The 20,879-nt window shown below is 41.0% G+C and overlaps 2 protein-coding genes across 3 annotated transcripts in view; one reads left to right on the top strand and one right to left on the bottom strand.

The window, feature by feature from the left end:
• The window catches only part of fam135b (family with sequence similarity 135 member B), a 63,204-nt gene extending 56,902 nt beyond the window's left edge, over nucleotides 1-6,302 (bottom strand). The window contains exon 1 of the mRNA XM_023345152.1: nucleotides 5,829-6,302. The gene's annotated coding sequence lies outside the window, so the exon portion shown is untranslated. The remainder of the gene's footprint in view (nucleotides 1-5,828) is intronic.
• A 3,590-nt stretch (nucleotides 6,303-9,892) lies between these two features.
• Nucleotides 9,893-20,879, top strand: part of LOC102217617 (collagen alpha-1(IX) chain-like) — a 34,216-nt gene continuing 23,229 nt past the window's right edge. For both annotated transcript variants that reach the window (XM_023344575.1, XM_014471464.2), the window contains exons 1-4: nucleotides 9,893-10,058; nucleotides 15,299-15,384; nucleotides 17,863-17,934; nucleotides 18,352-18,481. In XM_023344575.1, the coding sequence (XP_023200343.1) occupies nucleotides 10,030-10,058; nucleotides 15,299-15,384; nucleotides 17,863-17,934; nucleotides 18,352-18,481 (317 nt within the window). In that variant the 5' untranslated portion in view covers nucleotides 9,893-10,029. The remainder of the gene's footprint in view (nucleotides 10,059-15,298; nucleotides 15,385-17,862; nucleotides 17,935-18,351; nucleotides 18,482-20,879) is intronic.

Below are 20,879 nucleotides of genomic sequence, written 5' to 3'. Positions count from 1 at the left end.
ATTTTGGAAGTACAAGTTATTATTTGTAACTGTTATCACAACTTTAATTTATTCTTAAATCTACTTTTAAATAATAGCTTGTTTTAGATCAGTTATGCATGCACTCTCTATATCTATGACGACTTTCTTCTGGGGAATCCAAAGAAAGTCAATCGAAAGTTTGAGGGGAACTTTAGGGTTTTTCCCTCAAAAACTCTAAGGTTTGCATGAATAGTGTCTTTAAGAACTTTTCACATCCCAATTTCTGAGGTATGTGTACCTCACATAATGTAATTGAGCCCCTTTGACTCTAAAACTGCCAAATAAAATTCAGAAATCCAAGCATAACACCTATGGTAACTCTTAGGGAGCTCTGGAGATGGAATCTGCTTACAGGATCATTATCAGTTCTGCACTGCATAAATTATGGGATCCCCCCTATCCCCCAAGAAATGTCATTAGTAGTTTGCATGGAAATAATAAACCTGTGGTAGAGAGTGTTATGGTTTAGTGAAACCAAAAGGAAACTTTTTGATGAGATGCAGCTAACTGCACTGCATCTGAACCCGCCACCCCAACTGATGAAATAAGGTGGTGGCATCATAATTACTGTAAATATAATGTCACTAGACTTAAAGTTTTACATTTTCTAATGAGTCTGGATTGTATTTAGTTGACTGATCAAAGCCTAACTAAATGCATTTACGCTGAAGCAGGTTGAGATTTATGAAGTGTTTATTTTATTCAGTAAACAAAACAAAGTCGGGCGTGCCGTGGTGGCGTAGCGGTTAGTGCGACCCGTATTTGGAGGCCTTGAGTCCTCGACGCGGCCGTCGCGGGTTCGACTCCCGGACCCGACGACATTTGCCGCATGTCTTCCCCTCTCTCCTTCCCCGTTTCCTGTCAGCCCACTATCACATAAGGGACACTAGAGCCCACAAAAGACCCCCTGGAGGGGTAAAAAAAAAAAAAAAACAAAGTCGCCAGTCCCATCCAGCGATTCTAGTCACATGGTCCTGAGCTGCAGGAAGTCATGTCTTGTCCAAACTGTACCCTACTAAAATGTAGTGTGCAGTAAATAATGATTAAAAATACATAATACAATACTCGAAACCAGTGCCGTACGATCAGAGGAGGCAGAGCCCCACCTGTCATCATGGAAGAATAATATAATAAGATCATTTATATTGCTATTTTCATCCTGTGTTTTGTACTGTGAAGTATTTATTTTTCATTTAGCTTTACCAATTTTGATTATTTCTTCTTCAAAATCGCTGAATTTTCGCATTTTCCCATTCAGATGCTCAGAAGCGCAGCAGGTGAGGCAGCAGCGAGCTGAGCCTCACCTGAGATTGCGCAACCTCTTGCTAACTGCGCTAACAGTACTAAAAAAAAAAAGCTAACCAGAACACATCAAATTAGCTTCATTACCTTTTAGCCTCTCTTTGTCATTGAATATATTTAACAGTAAAACAACAATGTCAGCCTTTTGACACAAAATTGGAAATATTTCAAGTTTAAATAAATACGCTTCTTTCACAGATAGTAATGCCAAATGTACTAACTGTGCTAACTGTGCTAACACTTCTAGTAGTGCTAATAACTGATAAAAGCAGTTAAAAACAGTTTCAGAAAAGGCATTACCATGTTTTAGGCTTCATTTTACTGAAATAGAAAAACTGTTAATTAATTGATGGCATATTAGATATGAGATATTAATAAATAAATAAATAAAAATACATCTTTCTCTTTTATGGTGTTAGATTGGGCATTTGCCTTCCCTTTGCAGTAACAAAAGGAAGACACCTAATGTCCTAATGACTTCAATTCAATTCAATTCAAAATTCAAAAATACTTTATTAATTCCAAAGTGAAATTCAATTTAATTCCAAAGGGAAATTAAATAATAGGACCTGGTTGGGGCCTTCAGCTATTTAACACAATTAGTAGCAGTTTAGTCAAAAGCCATATATCGACAAAATAAGCAACATTTTCGGAGCATCCCTTTCTGCAGAAATCCAAGTTGTTTTGTAGCTCCGACACAAAATCTGCACAACCTGCAGCCTTACTAATGCTCCCATTCTGCTTTTTGTGCACTTTTAAAAGCTCAATCTTTCTGTTTTTCTTCTACTTGCAGCAAATCATTAAACAGTAATCATTACAAAACAGCCATCTGGTGTCTGATTACTTTTTAACGCATGCCACACAAACAGACACACGCGGCCGCAGACACCCCAGCATTCCTGTGGGTCTCGAGGTCGCAGCAACTCTTAATTCCACCACCTTAGCGGAAATAAAAAATAAAACAAAGAAACAATTCTGGCTGCCCTCAAGCTGCCCTCCACCTCCAACGGTGGCATCGGCTCAGCTGGAAATGTCTGGACGCGCTGAAGGATGGGGATGTGACGTGTGTTTCCAGCGGTCGAACTGAGGAACAGCTACATTTCGCGGCCATTATCACTTGAAGCAGCCGAACGTGAACGCAGCTCTGAGGGGCCAGAAATTAATCTGCGGCAGCATTAATCCATTCATTAACATCCCAAACCCTCTGCCAGAATGGCTAAACAGACAGAGGGCCGTCGCTAAAAATAGCACAAATCGGCAGAGGCCACCGGCTCCTCTCTCAAAACGAGACCTTTTTTTACATTTTCTCCGTTTAATTTTAACACGACGACGAGGAGGAGGAGACCGACAGAGGATTTGCTGGAAGCAGAGAGAGAGGGAGAGAGAGAGGCCTCAACAGAAACATTGTGAGCCCGGCCCCTGCAATCATGTGATGGCATAATCTAGCACTTTCTGAAATCCTCTGCAGTGTGTGTTATGCTGTGTGTTGGTAAATTACAACCAAATCCCCGCGACCGGAGCTGGGCTGGAGTTGAACTGAGAGGTCGAGTTAGAGGAGGATGTGACCCGGGTCTTTACGTCTCCACTAGAAATTAAAACGTGATCAAAAGAGTTTATCGTGCAACAACAACAAAAAAGAAAAAAGAAGGGCTTTGTAAAAATAGAGAGCTACATTTGTTAGCTCGGAGGCCTGTTGTGTTCCCTGGAGAGCTGCATGTGATCGCCGTTTGTTTTCACAACTCTGAGTCACTAGGAACTTATTTGTGCAAGAAAAAAAAAATCAAAGTGTCTTCCATCTGTGTGTGCACTCTTCCAAGAAGATTTTTTTTTCTTTCTTGCATTACCTGCTTTATAATGATTCAGCACAATACTCAACAACAAAAAAAGAGTCAACAGCGTTACGCCGCTCCAATGCTCTTTAAAAGGACTGCCCAGCAAATTCTGCCTTGACTGCATTTCAGCTGATGACGTCCAAAGATTAGCTTGTTTTAGTAAACAGTATGGCGGCAGAGCGACTTCGGCCATCTGAGTTGGATATGGAGTTGAACAGAAATGCTGGACGTACTTGGAGCTTTATTTTCTGCTCAACACCAGATTGGTGCCCCTCTTGTAAATACCGTAATCTGCTTGCATCACCTCAAATAGCTATGTGACTTGCCATTACACTGGTACTTTGTGCAGTCTGAAATCATAATGCTTTAGCAAGGAACTTCTGTGTTTCTGGACGCCAGGCAATCCAATTTCTTTCCTTACTAACTGGTTGGAATGGAATCATCAAGTCTGACTGGTTACAGTGGAAGTAGTGGTCGATGCACCAGTTCTGCAGGAATTATTATTGAGACCTAAACATTTATCCATCCATTGTCTTTACTAAGGTTGATATGGCAGAAAAACGTATCACCATATTAGCACTTCAAAACTATCGATATCCATAATTTTTGATTAGTCTTTTGTCTTAAATATCCAAGATATTACCAAACAAGTGATGTGACCTTTCCTCTTTTATCCACAATTTTCTCTTGAGATGTTGTACTCATTTTCTCCTTCCACTCCTGTGAACTGCAAAGACTCAACACGCACTATCTGTGGACAGTTGATAGTTCACAGTCAAGTGTCCCGATTGGCTAAATTTCCCATGATAAATTAGTTCATTTCCCACAATTCAAATGGATACTAGGAAATTTGATGAGCTAGTTTGGCAATAAGCCCGGTTTCTTAAACATCCACCGCACAACTGTCAGTGTGGCATAGAGAGCGGCAGTCACACTACGCAGTCTTGAGACTGATTGTGTTGATTCTCAACATTCTCAGTGTCGCAAGAAAAAAAACTCAAAGTATCTTCCATCCGTTCCAAGTCAGTGAGCTACCGAGTACGTGTCCACAGTCACAAAAACTTTCCTTTGTACGGACGTGTGCGGCGGATGTCCACCTTGAGTACGCCTGAATCTCCAAGGAGGGAAATACACCTGAAAATGTTGGGGCAACATGAAACTGTAACTGTGTATTTTAGAGAACAAATTTTCACATGCTAGCTAAAGAGTAAGTGAGTGAACTGAATCCTCCAACCTTTCTTAGCTGGCCGTGACAGATTGAGACTTTGATGTTGATATTTTTCTCTGTCTACATCCCCTAGAATGCCATGCAGTTCAGAATTCAGTGAAATGATCAAAATTCAACCTGACATATTTTTAATTGATAGCTGATCACTTATCGTCATAGATACAGTTGTTGTTTTAACGCTCTGCCCTGGTTCATGCCCATTTAACCCAAAGGGTTGCGTGAGGCCTAGTGCACCTATCGCCTATGTCACTGGGCGAGAGGCAGGGTAGACCCTGGATACGTTGCTAGTTCAAAGCGCACCAGTCTTCTAACATTGTGTTTCCAGCCTGACTCAGCACGTTTGGAACCCCAGCAAAGTAAGTTCTAAAAAAAAAAAAAGGACTGATGACATTTAACCATTTCTGGTGGAAAACCTTTTACTAATGGAAAACCACCATCAGCCTCCCAGCAGAGCAATGCTGGACCAACAGAAACACACAACTTGTAGATAGACCAGTTAACCTAATAGTCATGTTTTTGTTTTGGACTGTGGGAAAACAGTAAAGAACCCATGGACACACAGAGAACATGCAAACTCAATGAGGAAAACCCCCAAGTGAGGTTTTGAACCCAGGACCTTCTTGCTTTAAGGCAACAGTGCTACCACCTATTCCACCGTTGAGCCTGAGTTCAAAGTAATCTTAAGGCTTACAGGCAGAACAGCAAGGAACTGTCAAGGTCTTGAGTATCAAACTGGGAATGCCTTCCTTCATCCAGATGACCAGCTTTGCCAGGCTACAAGTAATTGGAAAAGGAGTAATTTGATTGTAAATATCTGAAATGAATGACAAACAAAAAAAAATACAAAATATCATACTTATATGAATTCTGATCAGTTGCCTTTTGTGGTGTAATTAGAACCATGTTTACAGAGAGGAGATATTATCTTTATTTTTATTTTTTTAAATAGAGCAAAACAGACAAAGAATAAACAAATTGACCTAGACATATTCCAAGACAAGCGATATCTAACGTGACTTTGACCGAGTTCCCAGAAAGGTCTGGCCTGTCCTTTAACAGGAATCAGCCCGTCTTCGGCTGTGTTGACAGACTGGAACAAAGATACAGCTCCTGACCTTTGTCTTTGTTTGCAGTAGACACCACGGTTCTGTTTTATATGACAGCATCAGAGGGAGAAAGTCAAAGTGGACAGCATACACACCGTGCTGAACTCTGACCCATACTTTCACTTCTTTACAATCAAATTACAGTCCCTTGCTGCACTTTATCACCTCAATAACACAGCTTTTACTTTTAAACTTATGCATATATATTCCATAACATCTCCCTTCGTTTTGATAATGAAACATGTTCCCTGAACGTCCAGGCAGGAAGCATCCTGCAAGGACAGCAGGAAGAACAGCGAGAGGAGGACGAGGGTGTCACAGAGAAAGAGGCAGCCTCACCTTAGCAGCGATGTGGTGTGATGTCCGCAGAGGGTTCGGCTCCAGCTCCGATCCTTAAACGGAGTAAAAATCGGTCTGTTTGCGGACGGACGGACGGACGGATGCAATGTTTATATCCCAGCTTCTCGTGCTTCTGATGCTGCTGCTGCTGTTGCCATGGTTATACATTCACCCAGACCCTGTGTGTTCTGCCGCCCGTCTCTGCCGCGCGTCAACTCTCTCTCTCTCTCTCTCTCTCTCTCTCTCTCTCTCTCTCTCTCTCTCTCTCTCTCTCTCTCTCTCTCTCTCTCTCAATTTGGGAAAGTGCGGCAACGTCGCGGCGCGCGCGCTCACTCCCTGCGTTCATCGCCAGCTTCTTCTTCAGCTTCTTCTTCAGCTCCTCCTCATTCCAAACGGAGCGCGTGCTGGTCGGGGAACCTCATCGTTAGTAGCGCGCGAGGCTCCCTCTGATTGAGAGTCCCTCTTGATGCGCGAGGATGTGCGCGTCCGGCAGGTCTGCGAGCTGACGTGACGTCAGAGCCCCCCCCCGCACCCCCCACCACCAGCTTTGAAGCACAAGCGAAGCGTGCACGCGGAAATGACCACGCTACAATGAGAAACAAAAGGAGGAGCGTTGCACAAACGAAATCGAGGGTGTCACGTGACTTGGATGCTGTGACAGGTTGAAAGGAGGCAACTAAGAAGGAAAGTTGTGAAAAGAGAAAAGTCATGATCAGTGGATGAAGACATTGCTGAGAAGAAAGTTGCTAAACTCGCAGAGGTTAGAGGGTCCAGGGTCCAGGACTAGCATCCCCCCGCAGTAGTACATTAAATATAATTTAAAACAACTTTTATAAATTCACTCAGCTTATCTTTATTTATTTATTTATCTAAATATTTACTTAGCTCTTTGCATATTGACTTTTTACTTATTTACAAAGCGGCTCCTATAAAAGTACTGACATATCTTTTATTTATTTAGTTAGCTATTTACTTAGTTACATACCTAAACTATTGATTTATCTATTTACTAGCTGCTTACTTAGCTAAGCTATTTGCTTATCTATTTACTATCTACCTAGTATGTTATTTACTTAGCTATTGACTTACTTAGCTAGTTACTTATTTGCTTACTTTTTCACTAATTTACTTATTTACTGTACTTACTAGTTAACTACCAATTTATTCTACTAGGATCTATCCATGTGGGTCAATTTATTTGGACATAATAAAAGCAACATAACCGCTATTTGTTTCTGACAATCAGGTAGCAGTGCATTCAAAATGCCATCTGTCATGTTTAGATGACTCCTCTCAGACTAATCACTTGTCACATAAATGGGGAAAAGGAGGATTATGTAACAAATGAATATAAATGTTCATGACATTTATGAAGCTGCTGGCTGTGGCTACAGTGGGTCTGTTTCCGGCGCTGCTTTTTCCCCTCATCGAGGTCTTTTTCATCTCTCGTTCTGCTGAATAATGCTCCTCTTTGTTTGTTCTCAGACTCTCCTTCTGCTTAAACACACAAAGTCAACGGCTGCTTTTCTCTCATGGCACTTTTGAGAGATTTTGTTTTGTTTTGTTTTCTCCTCTCAGCTGCCAAGATCAGAACGACTACCGTACGTAGTCTGAGGTGCAAGCTGGCAGAAACTTCAGGCGTTGCACAGAAAGGTCACTAATGAAACCCCAGTTCCATTAGTGACACTGCAGCCTACACTGCTGCTTCATGCAAAACTCAGTTTTGTTGGGTTTCAAAGTTTGCTTTTTTAAATTTTATTTCTTCATTGTGCTGATTTATTCTTTAAAAATAAATCAATGCTTACCTTTCAAATAAATAACATTTTATAACAGTTGCCTAGCAGCAAGAGATTCTTGGGTCTGGGTCAGGAGTGGACTGGTATGGTGTCTTACTAGGTCTTTCCCCGGTGGGCTGGTGGTTTGACCCGTGGATGAGCTGTTGTGCTCACTCAAAGTGAACAGAAAGAAGGTAGAGTTGTTTGAAAGGTAAAAGTTTGTTGTTGTTTTTTAGGCTACGGACACCGTGTTAGCTAGCACTCACTAGCACTGAGTTATCTGGGCAAACTCTGAGAAACAAAGAAAAAATAATCTAGTTAACTTTGTATTTTTTTTATTATTATAACTACTCATTCACTACTCAGGCTTACAGCTCTTGTTTGTCCGAAACTAAAATGGCTGCTACGCGCTGTTCTAAATTTAGTGGTTTGTCGTCATGTGCGATCAGTACCATGACCGCGGGGAGATGGGCTCCAGCCCCACTGTGACCTCACATGGTCAAGAAGGTACACCGGTGGATGGTTGTAATTATTTATGAATGTCTTTCTCAAACATATTATTGTTACAGTATGTTGTACACCACACAACATGAGCTGTGCTGTCGTTGAAGCCATTTATATGCTCCGTAGTCCAACACAGTTTGAAAGTAAAAATTTCTCTTCAGGTTCCTGTACCTCCTCAACCATTTGTACTGCATCCTTAAGACCATAACTCACATTTCCACATTTTTACTTCGCCTGGAGGGTTGACCGTGGGTCACGAGGGTTTGAGTCATGGGGGAAGCCTCGTGGAGGAACATTCGCAAACTGTTTTCTCCCCGTCTCAGTGAGAGAGATGCAGGCGCTCTTAATTATCTGGGTTAGAAACATGAGCCCTCACTCTCTGACTGTATCAGCTTTCCCGTTGGGGTGTACCTTTACAAACGGCCCACTCTCACTCTGTAACATGATTTAGGCATACATTTTGACATTCACCGGTTAAAACTGCAGGATGAAACTTTTATTTTTTAAAAATATATATATAATTTTTTTTTTTTACAGTATGGTAGGAGACAGACAATCTGTGAAAGGATGGATCTCCTCCACCTCCTCCCTGATTTTCATTTGAAGAGATTCACCTCTCCTGTCCAAAATCAACCAATCAAAGCCAGGAGGAGGGCCTTAGCGCTGTCAATCACCTTTGTGTACACACTGCTAAATGTGCAAATGGTGGAAAAACAACTTCCCAATCCAGGAAAACCGTGGCCATACTAACTAGCCTTAACATTTCTGGCAAACTCTTCAATGGGGAATACACTGTAGCGTAGCAGACAGCAAGGGGAAGGAGTGAATGGGGGTTGTGAGCGGTGGTTATGCAAGGGTGACCCACCTCCTGGCTCTGATTGGTTGTTCCTGCTTATTACTGGTTGGCAGAGGAGCTTGATTTTTCACAGATCATATTTCTCACATCATACTGTCACAACATAGTGACAGTTTCAACAAATACTTGGAAAAAAAACATGTTTTTTTAATAAAAGTTACATACTGCAGCATTAATATGAGCATCAAGGGCTCAGTTGATTTTGAAGTCATTTGATTCCTACGAGAATTCATTTCCCTCCCTTTCAAGCAAAAAACAACTTCAGAGAAATTAACATCTGAATGCGGTTCCTGCTCTTCAACACGGCTTCTGTAGAAGTACTGACATATCTTTAAAAAGAAAGAAAAAACAAAACACGGAAGATTTTCTTGCGAGAATTGTCAGAATGGCTGTAAATGCCTGAGAAATATCATAGCATTAAGGAATCTCACAGAACATTTTCCGTTAGAACGTGACGTTCCTCCTAGAAGTCTGCCTGTGGTCGTCGTTTCACGTTCTCAGATCTTCTAGAGAGCAGATCAAACGCCGCAGGATCAATTACACGACCTGCAGCGTACAGAAGCAGTGTGTCTCGTCTCCTCTAGGCATCTTCAGATAATAATAAGGCTTTCCTTGTGTCAACACCACCAGCTAACATTCTTCTGCTTCACTGCTCAGCATACGTGATTATGAAATCCACTCCTTCCTTACGGAGAGGACAATTATCTAGATAATTATGCATGTGGGGGATGTGTTATTAGGAGAAACTTAATGGTGCTCCTATAAAAAGTCTTTGGGGCTTCTGCAACTTTTTTACGTGTTGGTAATAAAACCCAAGTCGCCACCTCCTAAAGAGCTCCTGGCCAATGGGAAACCACTGAACAAACTTTTATGTGGCCTCTAAAAATGCTCGAACATCCCCTGCACCACTTCTGTCAGCCAGTCCTCATCATGCGCAGGTAGGACCGGCTTCAGGGAGGGGGATTTTATTTTTTTGACATCCGCAGCTCCTTCAGTTCCTCGCACCTTACATCCCAGAGACCGTCCGTGCCAAGACTGACCATCCCTGTTTCAGAAAATTGGAAGCATGGCCTTCCGCTGCTGTGCTTCGAAGAGGTAAGTATCTCATGCTGAACTTCTACCTCACAATCTCTTCTAGTAACAACTTCTGGTTCTAGAAACTGTCTGGTAGCAACAGTTACTCTTCTGTTGTTGCCAAAACTAAAAAAAGATTCAGCTAACATCTTAGAATATCTGTCCTTACCTTTTTATTGTAATCATTGCTAAGCAGTGTCATGTCTGACTCCATAAGGAATTCTAAATATTGGTTAAGGCTGGACAGAAATTATGCCTGGAGGGTTGGGTTGTTCTCAAACTTGAAGGAGCAACAAAGGGGCATCCCAGAGTTGGTGTCAGTAAGTTGGAAAGTACCTCACACTTTCAGTGATGCCAGGAAATTATGTAAAGGGTAAATGTTAGGCAGTAGAGGTGTAACTAATTTCTCCTGATAAGGTGAGACAAGACACTTCCACAAATCAAGCAAAGACTTCACTAATGATAAACTGTTTTATAGAATCTGTAAACAGTGCTTACACAAGAGTTTTTGCAAATTCTTTCTGTTCTCCATTAATGCAGTTAGCTGTATGAATTAATAAAATGATTTTTTTAAAAAGCATCTCTCTATAGTATCTTAAGTCTGAATAGTTCAATTAAACAACCAGATGACAACTGTAGCATGATTCTATTTCCTGTCTTTTTTAAGGATGACAGGCCAGCTATGGCCAAATGTACAACATTATTGCTCTCCACAGCAGTTGTACAGTAAAAAAAGGGACAAATCATGAAAGAGAGACAAACTTCAATTTTGCTAATAATCCAAACAGAAGTAAATCTCTGGAAGATGCTGATAATTGATTACAAATAGGTTTCTTGGAGACTTTAGTGATGATCCAGTGTCATGCTGACCTGGGATGAGATGGTGAATCTTGGTTCCATGGAGGTCTACTTGTTTTTGCTTCTTTAAGACCGTGTCATAGGGCAACAAGTCTGAGACAGAAACCTTGACATCCTTCATAACAGCAACACTTTCCTGCTCAATCTGGATTGTCGAACTGACAACAGTAGGGACATTAAGTCCCCACAGCAATTTCTGGGTCTCCTTTGGGATTGCCTGTTATTGAGGAAGGCCTCCTGGGTGCCTCCCGTTGGAGACGTCTAGATGAGGAGGTGGAGCAGCTGCTCCCATTAGACTACAGAGCTTCTCACCTCATCTTAAAGCTCATTGACAACGGTCAGGTCAGCATCTTGTAACAATCCCATCCCATAAAGCCATAGGTGAGGGTCACTTTCTGGTTCAGGTCTTTCATCATCACAATAGACTAAAGTAGCACCCACTACTGCAGACTCGATCCGTCTACTGTTTCATCCAACCATCATTTGAGAGAAAGACACCAAGATAATTAAGATACTTAAACTCCTCTGCTGTTGGCAGAGATTGACCCCCAATCTGAACGGAGCGTTCCAACGTTTTTGGGTCACTATAAAGGCAGTTGGGATGATATGTCAGGTACAGTGCCTCCTGTTGGTGGTGTGTACACAGGTTGCTGGACCCCATAGTTGAAGACCTGGTCCTGTAACCAAGGCTTGCCGCTACAAAGAGGTCCTGATATCTCTACTTATAGTCTTGGCACCTCTGGGGTTAATCTTGAAGTCACTACATCCATACCTAATAGGTTCATCCAATGTTCTGGATGAATGCTGGCTGAAAATCAATGTTCCAAGTTCCCCGGATAACTTGTTTTGTAGAGTTATTGGAAAACCTCCACCAAATAAATGTAGCTAACTAACAATAGCTGCACTTCTATTACAAATGTGCGTAATACTTTGTCAATATTCCAATCTTGAAAAAACACAATGTCACAAGTGTGGTGATTCCATTAAACAACAAATGCCACACAATCACATGTAAATAAGTTTGTTCACGTGTTGTCATTGGAAAACCATGCCGCATCATCAACATCAACTTCCTACTACTTCGTCTTTGTATTTTCCACCACCAGTACTAACATCCGATTGGTGATCATGTGACTTGTGTGATACAAAAAAGTGTTTCCACTTCAGTTTTGTCATATATACCAATTTTGACATGGCCGAAATACCATCTCATCCATGTGCAAAAACGTTTCATTGAAAAAGGTGTTTTTGGGGGGGTTTTTTCAAAACGGGTGCATTTCCATTTAGTACATTTATTTTCGTAATTCCAATTTGCGCAATTTTATGGTAAATGGAAACCCAGTCATTATTCAAGGGGTTAGGGTAGATATGTGTGTATGTATGTCAATATGTCTACTTGTGCAACTGATCAGCAAATATATTCAAGATAACTTTTTGGTCAACTAGATTTTCTTTTCAGTTTATTTGAATTCCAAATTCCCACACCAAAAACTCTTAGTATCAAATAAATGCCACAATTACGGTAATTAGATTTTTGACCTGCAAAAAATAGGATTTACATGGAAATGCCTGATAATAAACAACCGATACAGTAAATGGGCCAGCTTTGTCACATTTAAAAAATAATGTGACAAAGCTGTACCTGCTATACCTGATTTATTACTGTTTGTACTTTGAGGTCATTAGACATTTCAAAAGTTGAATACCAATAAAACTCTGCCAGATTCAAGAATCGAGCTCTTTAGTGATTATCATATGGCAATTAAGTAAAATAAATTTGTTAAAACTTAATTACATTAAGTAAGATATGTAAACAATAAGATAAAATGTATTGTTATGCTTTACCTGTAGCAAAACTTAAGCATATTCTTGCTGAACTATACATTTTTGAGAGCATAGGAGACGGGTCCATATAAGAAGCTGGACAGTCTTGCAAGCTTAAGATGTGTTCTTGTTACATCACACCTCATTGAAATAACTAAATCATTTCCTTAGCCTGTTCCCCTGGCTCGGCAGTAGCCTGCTAACGACCAATTTATTTAAATTGGCTGGATTCAAGCAAGGAAATATCTTAAACATGTACAACACTGGCCCTTGAGGACCCAAATTACCAGACTCTTACTTATATATATTCTGCTTTGAAGAAAGATTGGGATTGAAGGCAGACAGCCCTCCTACTGGGTTTCTGAAGATGTTCTTTTAAGGTGTACAGCAAAACAACTCCACCTCTGAAGAGACCCCAGTGACTTACCCTTTAGTCATTCTGATGACACTTCACTCACACACCGTTCACATCTCTTCTTTTCCTCAAGCAAACATGAAGCTAATGTTTCATACTGTGGAGATGGGCTGCACCCACTACAACACCTCCCTACTTCTTCTATTTCTCACACTGACAAGCTGCAATTTCAGCCTTTGGAAAGGAGTGTCGCTATTAAAGTCGGCCTTCCTGATGATGGGTTCGGATGAATGCAGAGGGCTGTCAAAAATCAAGACAGAAAGGCTGAAAGGAAGCTAAAGGAAGACGGTGTCAGAGTGATGATCGAATGCTACACAAACATATGTTTATTGCCAAGAAAAATTACACAGGAAAGCCATGTGACTATTCCTGTTTTTTTGCCCCCCATTCACTCTTACCTCTATATCGACTTACTTGTCTCAAACTATTTTCAACTTAAACGATGAAGTACAATATTGTTGCTTATGTAAGTGATTGGTTAAAGTAAGAAAAGTCAGTGTTAACCCTTTAACATTTGAAATGTTTAGGTTAGATTTTTAACCCGTGGAATTCAAGAACAACAACTGTATTGGACATAATGATTTCTTTAACAAAACATGAAAGGACCGAGACGTCATGGACTGAAATTGACTTGCCACTGTTACCTTGAGCCGCCAAGCAAGCTGGTCAAAGTCCTTAATGGCTGGCCAATGTGCAGGCTAAAATGCTTTGCTGTTTGAGTGAATGATGTAGCCGGCCAAGCAAAATAAGGCAGACCACAGCATCCTCCATTTTTATTTTGTAATCAGGTTGCTGTGTATTGCAGACTTCTGCCCAGGTCCCTCTTGAAAATGAGATCTGGATCTCAACGGGGTTTACCTGGTTAAACAAAGGACCAGGTAAACCCTTTGTTTAACCATTTATGTTTAAATAAAAATAAATAATTAATAAATAAAACTCGCTGGACAGATCCTGTGTTGATCTGCCACAAGACAGATCATGAGGAAGTTTTTGACTTTCTTGAAAAGTCAAGAAATGACTCAGAGCATACCAAATTTGGTTGATCTAACTGTAGTGGCTGTCACATGTAGTAGAGCCCTCTTTGGGTCTTCACAACAGTATTTGTGCCGTCTTCATTGCTCCCCATCAAAATGCCATATAAATCCTTGTGGTTTTCTTTAGTACTGCTGCTGTAAAAGTCTTCCTCGCTATCTTGACCGCAAAAGTCATTATGCGGCCATGTTTCCCTTAATATGCTGGCCCTGACACAGGAGAGTGTCATTTCCATGTCTCTTTCATATTTTTGTACTTTTTCTTCAAAAAGCAGGAGTTCTAACTGTTCTGCTTTCTAAATACTCAAAACATTAACATGAGATGCATGGTGGCCTAAATATAATGTATTTTCCTCACAGACAAGCTGTTAGAGCAATATATTTTTTAATCTAATAAGTGGTGTAATGCTTGAAATTGTGTTATTGTACTATTACTAACTACTGATGATATTTGTGCTGTCTCCATTTTGAGTTTCAGTTGTACAACACAAACATCTCTAGCAGCTAACGCTAGCTTACTTTTTAGGAGCAATAATCTTGTCGATGATTCTTTCATTGTGAGTTTGTTTACGTTCCGTCATTTTTTAAGCTAGCAAGGATGGCTAAAGTACTGACGCTGGCTTAGAGAAAGCTAGCATCCTTGCTAGCTGAAGTTAAGGTAATGTTGTTAGGTTAAAGAAAGAAAGGAGTGAAAGAAAAACACAACTACAGAAACGGGTGATCGATACATCCAAGTTTATTTTAGTTCAAATTATACAAATAACTGGCATGCCTTTCATTTTATAACTAACCTGTTAAAAATGCAGTTTGCTCTTTGTTTCTTGTCCAAATCTTTAGCTAGGCTCATTTTCATAACGCTTAGTTAACCCATTTTAAAAAATGATATCTTCATGTGACATTTAATGTTTCAATAACATTTGTTTGATTTCTTTCCATTTCCTGGAGTCAAAGGCAGCACAGTTTAAGCAATGGTAGGAATTCTTCCTTTTACGTGCCAAGACTGAGTACCAAGGTCACTGGCTAAGTGCTGCGTGACATTCCTGCGGAGTTTTATCGATTTAGATAAAAGGGAAAATGTCAAACAGAGTGAGACACATGACCGAATACTGATTTTCACTACCGTTCCTCAACAGAAAGCAACAATGCCATCCATCAGTGTCGACACACTCCCTCCTGTGTGTGGCTCTTCTTTCCCACCTTGCTGCACCAGCTCTTGGACGTGAGTACAGCCTCCTTCTCTGAAAATCCTCCTGAAGTGCACATCATGCAAACTCCAGAGTCTCTGTGAGCAAAAACCCAACAGGGAAAGGTAAAACCAGCATCCGCGCAGAGCAGCACTGCTAGTTCTATCTCATTATTCGAGGACGCAAGGGCCAGAAATAGCAGACAGTGTGCTGCTCTGTGTCACAGCATTAAATCAGATTAATCCTCCACTCTGATAATCACAGCATTCCCTTTCTCTGCTCTCGTTTCGAGGCCTGACAAATCCAACATGGACGCGACTAGAGCGCCACGTGCGGCAATGCATTGCGGAATCCGCCTCATTATTCCGGCACGCACACAAAACACGCGCACACGCCGACGCATGTGCAGTCCCAGCCGCGGTTCATCTCCACCTCATTTCGCTAATGACTGGTTCTCTGCGCATAATGTCGCGGCAGGCAGTAACTTTTAACAACTTGAGGCTAACATGCTCAGTCAGTTTTAAGTGTTTTGCGGTGGTAAATATGGGATTATAAATACCGCTTCACCGGTTTATCTCGTTTCTCAGCAGTTTGTGTGGGACGTAGGAAGGGCTTCCAGATGTGTTGTTTTCATGCTGATAGTTGTTAACGAGCTGACTCAGAGTGCTGACTTGATGAGCCCCTCTGGCTGCTCCCGTCCTCGGGTTATACCCCCCCCCCCACAACAGGCCTTCATTCAAAAAAAAAAAAAAGCCAATCTGCACCAGATTATTTGTGCATCATCCAGCAGCACATCAGAACACACTGATGTGTATCGCCTAGTGAACGGGTGCAGGAAGTGAGCAAGAGCGTTGACGGTGGCGTCACGGTCGCGTAAGGCCGTAGCGGCGCTGAGCTGAGAGGGCCGTTTGAGTCAGCCCCGGCTCCAGATGAGTTTAACGGGGGAGGCATCGACTTATTTTGTTTGGGGGGGGGGGCAAAATGAATCGACGTAGCTGAACATAGACAACATCAGTAGCCGACAGGCTACTTGTTAACAAGCTTAAGGTGCTGTATTGATATTAGCTAGTCATCATTTAGCTAACATTACCTGCATCCCAGAAGCCCTTACTGTATCAGATTGACATAGGAATAACATAGTTGGCCATTGTAAGGTAAAAACAATAAACAGCTTCCAGTCCAGGGGGGCACAGCTGACTCTGTGGGCGGGCAATGTCCCCCAATGCCCACCTATGCCGCCGCGCCTGGTTTGAGGCTGCTTGCAGCTTTAATTATTATTATTATCATTATTATTTGTATTATTATTACATTTTCTTGTTGACAGTGTCACACTCAGAATTGTTGACCTCAATGTGAGGCCCAACAGATTTATTTTCACAAGCAGAGTGTTTTACTCAACGTGATATACTGTATGTGAAACATTATTAGAACATGCTTTGGGTTTACTTAATTTGTAATTGACACTAAGAGGAAAAAGAAGTGAGAAAAGAAAAGGAGAAACACAGGAAAAGGTTTAAAGAGAAAGACAGAGATAGGACTAGAGGAGAGACAGGATGGAGTCAACATCCCAAAAGTCTGTTCCTATACAGAAAGAGGAAAAAAACACAACCAGGAAACCATAGCAACAAACAAAATATGCAACAATTATAACATCAATAAAAAATGGCTGATTATAAGCATGAGGGCATATTCAATCAGGAAGGTTTTAATGATTCTTGCTTTTCTTTTAAAGTCAATGCTAGGCAGACATAATGAACCCAGTCTCACCAGTTAGCTTCACCATTATAGCATCTACCATTATCATTTCACTCAACTCCAGAGAAGGCAGGTAAGGCAGAAATCCCACTGATCAGTAGTTAGCATAGTTTGAGGACAGGATACAAGCAACAAACTGATAGCAAATAGGTGACACAAACAGAGTACTATATTTTCTTGATTTATAAGTGGAGAAAAGGCTTGGAAACCCAACCAGATGGAAAAGCCAAACAGGAATATTAACAGATTCAAGTTCTTAACATGATTCTTGTGATCTTGTTTGCTTCACCTTCCCCATCTATAGCTTTACCCACAGCTTGGGAATGATTGGACTCAAACTTTGGTCTCACGTAAATTTGAAGCCGTTGCAACTCAAAAGGAGCCGTAATACTTCAGTATGTCTACTGAAATGTTGAAAAAGTGGCTTCTGTTTGCTAACACCAGCTTGCTTCCTGTTCAACTTGTACATCCACGGAAGCAGAATCAGTCGTCTTTTTTTTTATTCAGTATGCTTTTGTGAAATTTTCCAGATCTGTTAGTGAAAAACACCCAAAAAAGAAAAAAAAAAAGATTTTTTTAAAGTTCTGTAACAGAGCCTTGCATTAAAATTGCAAACCAGTGCATTTTGATGGGAATCCCCTTTGACATGAAAGACTTTGCCTTTCATTTAGCTGTCTCCTGGAATCAAATGTGATATTTGTCAAACTCATTTATGAACAAGACCAATGTCCTCACTGTCTTCCTGTTTGTGCCGTCAGAATTAGACCTGAGCCGACTGGACGGCGACACCGTCTGCCCACCGATAAGAAATGGACAAGATGACCTTCCAGGTAAAAAAAGAAGAAAAAACAAGAAGGAATGCAGTAGGCACAGAAAAAGCAGGTAATTTAATCACTGAGCGATGGATGGCTGGGTTGCATTCAAGGGAATCTAAACTTTCCACTTGAGTTTTACAGAATCTTTATGAACAGCTCAGCAAGCCTGCAACTGCTCACTGCAGCAGTAATGACTTTTCCAAAACATCTGTATGCAATTGCTTGGTGGTTTCATTAAGGAGCTTAGTATGGCCACACTTTCTGGATAAAACAGGAAACATAAGCCGTTTCTTACACACCATCTCCACTTTTGAACTGAATACCAAAAATAACGCAAACGCGGAGATAGCATCTTCGCTCTCTCCGGCAGCAAAGACATCTCAAATTCCTGACATACCCCTTCCCTCCCCGGCCCCCTTCTCCTCCCGACAGGTTTCGATCTGATCACCCAGTTCCAGCTGGACGTGATTCCCCTGAAAGGTGTGAGGAAGGTGGACGGCTCCACGCCCCTCCAGGTGGCCTACCGTCTCGACCGGGAGGCCAACTTTCAAATTCCGACCCTGTAAGTACAGTACGGGAGGCTTCGGAGGAAGACATGAAACCGCACGAAACGTGGAGCGCGCCGCAGCGGCCTCCTGATGCAGGTGGTGCATTATTACAGGCGCAGATGTTACAGTGTGCCGAGCAGCATGTAATTGGTGGGGGCCAAAAAAAAAACATGCCCAGACGTTTCTTGGCCTTCCTCACACACATGCACAGCAACGCAGAATGGTTGTGTGTGTGTGTGTTCTCCTTGCTTGCCTTTGCGGTGATAAATTAGCTTATGGCGCTTGCTGAAGGTTTTGGAATAAAAAATGAAATAAGTCTGGTTTCCTCTGCAGGCTGTAATTATGCCATCCTGAGTGAGCCTGCTCTGCTATCCTAAGGCCAAGTTGAAGGGAGAAGCTGTTATTCAGAAGATTTGTCATTCTCATATATATATATATACTCAATTTAAAAGAAAAATTAATAATAAATGTACAATTTCCTCTCTATGAAGTTAGACGACATTCAAACTTTTCATCATTTTAAGCATTGAAGTTTTTACACTATTGTGTATTGTGTAATTCTTGCATCTTTCAAAGTTCCTATTCCTCTTAGTTCCTCAAAGTTCCTCTTAATTTGATACCCCTAAATGAAATTTAAGGCAATTTGCTTGTGCATAATTTCATTTCTGAATAAAGATTCTCAGAGAACGTTGCTAATCAAACAATGTCGAAAACACAACAAAACAGAGCCGATAAGTCAGAGAGAAAGTTAGCAAGAAGACTAAAGCCGGGTTAGGTAATGAACACATACTAACAAATGAAAATGGAACAACAACTCCAAACGTATCAAGATACGATTGTCCCACTCAACTAGTCAGGGAAGGAAAATTAAGGTTAGGTTTAGGGAAAACTAATGAGAAACGAGGCCCTTGGTAAATCTGAAGGAACTTCAGAGATCTGGTGGAAGATTCTGCCAACAGAATTAGTATTAGTACTGTTAGTAAATGGTATGTGGACTGAATTTATGAACAACTTGTTTATTCATACCGTCCATTTAAAGTGTTTTCCACTAGCCAATCTGGGGTTCAGTGCCTTGCCTAGGAGTACGCCCCCATGTGGCAGGTGGAAGCTGGGACTGCGAGACGACCACTCTTCCCGCAGAGGCCTTGTACTTTGCAGTCCACAAAACCAGCCTAAATTATATAGAACAAGTTATACTATTTGGACAAAAGAACTTTACTGACAACCCTGGTTAAGTTGTGAAATCAAGATTTTTTTTTCCAGATAAAATCTTGTTTCCATTACAAAGACTGTGAAAATCATTCATGCTTTTATTACAACACTCTTAGATTACTGCAATTCATTGTATAAACCATGGATCAATCTTCCCTACAGCGTCTCCAAAGTAAGTCAAAATACTGTAGTCCGACTTTTAACAGAAACACGGAAACAAGAAAATATAACAGCAGTTATAAGGGCTGCTTGTATATTATTGGACTGATTCTTTTAATAGTTTTAAAAGGTTTAGCCCCGGCTTATCTTCAGGCTCTTCTCTATGTCTGTTCGTAATCCAAATAAATAATAGTTTTTATAGGTTCCAAGAACCAGACTTACGAGTAGAGGTGATCGTACCTTCGCTCTTGCTACTTCTAACTTATGGAAAAACCTACATTTTCACATTAGAGCGTCTTAAAATCCATTTCTATTCAATGACCCGACATTGTAACTTATATTTTTCAACTGTTGTGTTTTATTGTTGAGTCTTATTTTATTGTGGTTTTGTGATCCTTGGTGCAGTCACAAGCTGCTTTATATAGTGCTTTATTACTAAATTGACAATATATTGTGGGGTGGAAGATGCCCCAGAAAACACTAAAATTAAAATCTGGTCAATCTGGTAAATATGCAAAACACCATACAGCGCTCATGCTCTTCATCCAATCTGACTGAGCTTGAACTATGTAGCAGAGAGAAACTGGTAAAAACTTGTGTCCCTAAATGTCAAGAGGATATGACACACTTTTCAAAAATAAGAGTACTTTCTGTTCTACTTTGAAACAATGCAGTACTTTCCGATGCCTCATCCATTAAAACCCCCAAAACATACATTGAAATTTGGGCTGTAATGTAGCAAAAAGGCAAAATTCAAGGGGTGCCAATACTTTTACATACCTATGAAAATTTTTAGCTTGCGGTTTTTGTGCTCCATTTAGTTTCAACTAGCTGATTTCTGAACATAGACCTGCTTCCTGGACCGAGTATACATCGAAGGGTTTAGCAACGTTACATAACCAAGGTTGCCTTCGGTGTTTCCCAGAGTGCCTGTGCCGCTCTGTTTGGACTAATGTTAGTTTCTGTATGCCAGTTTTACTTAACAGGCTGTTACGCAAGTCACTGGCACCCCTCACCAATGGCACTCAGGCCCGGTGCCCT

This window comes from Xiphophorus maculatus, chromosome 13 (assembly GCF_002775205.1).
Source record: "Xiphophorus maculatus strain JP 163 A chromosome 13, X_maculatus-5.0-male, whole genome shotgun sequence".
Lineage (NCBI taxonomy): Eukaryota > Metazoa > Chordata > Actinopteri > Cyprinodontiformes > Poeciliidae > Xiphophorus > Xiphophorus maculatus.
This window is presented reverse-complemented; position numbering and strand designations above follow the sequence as displayed.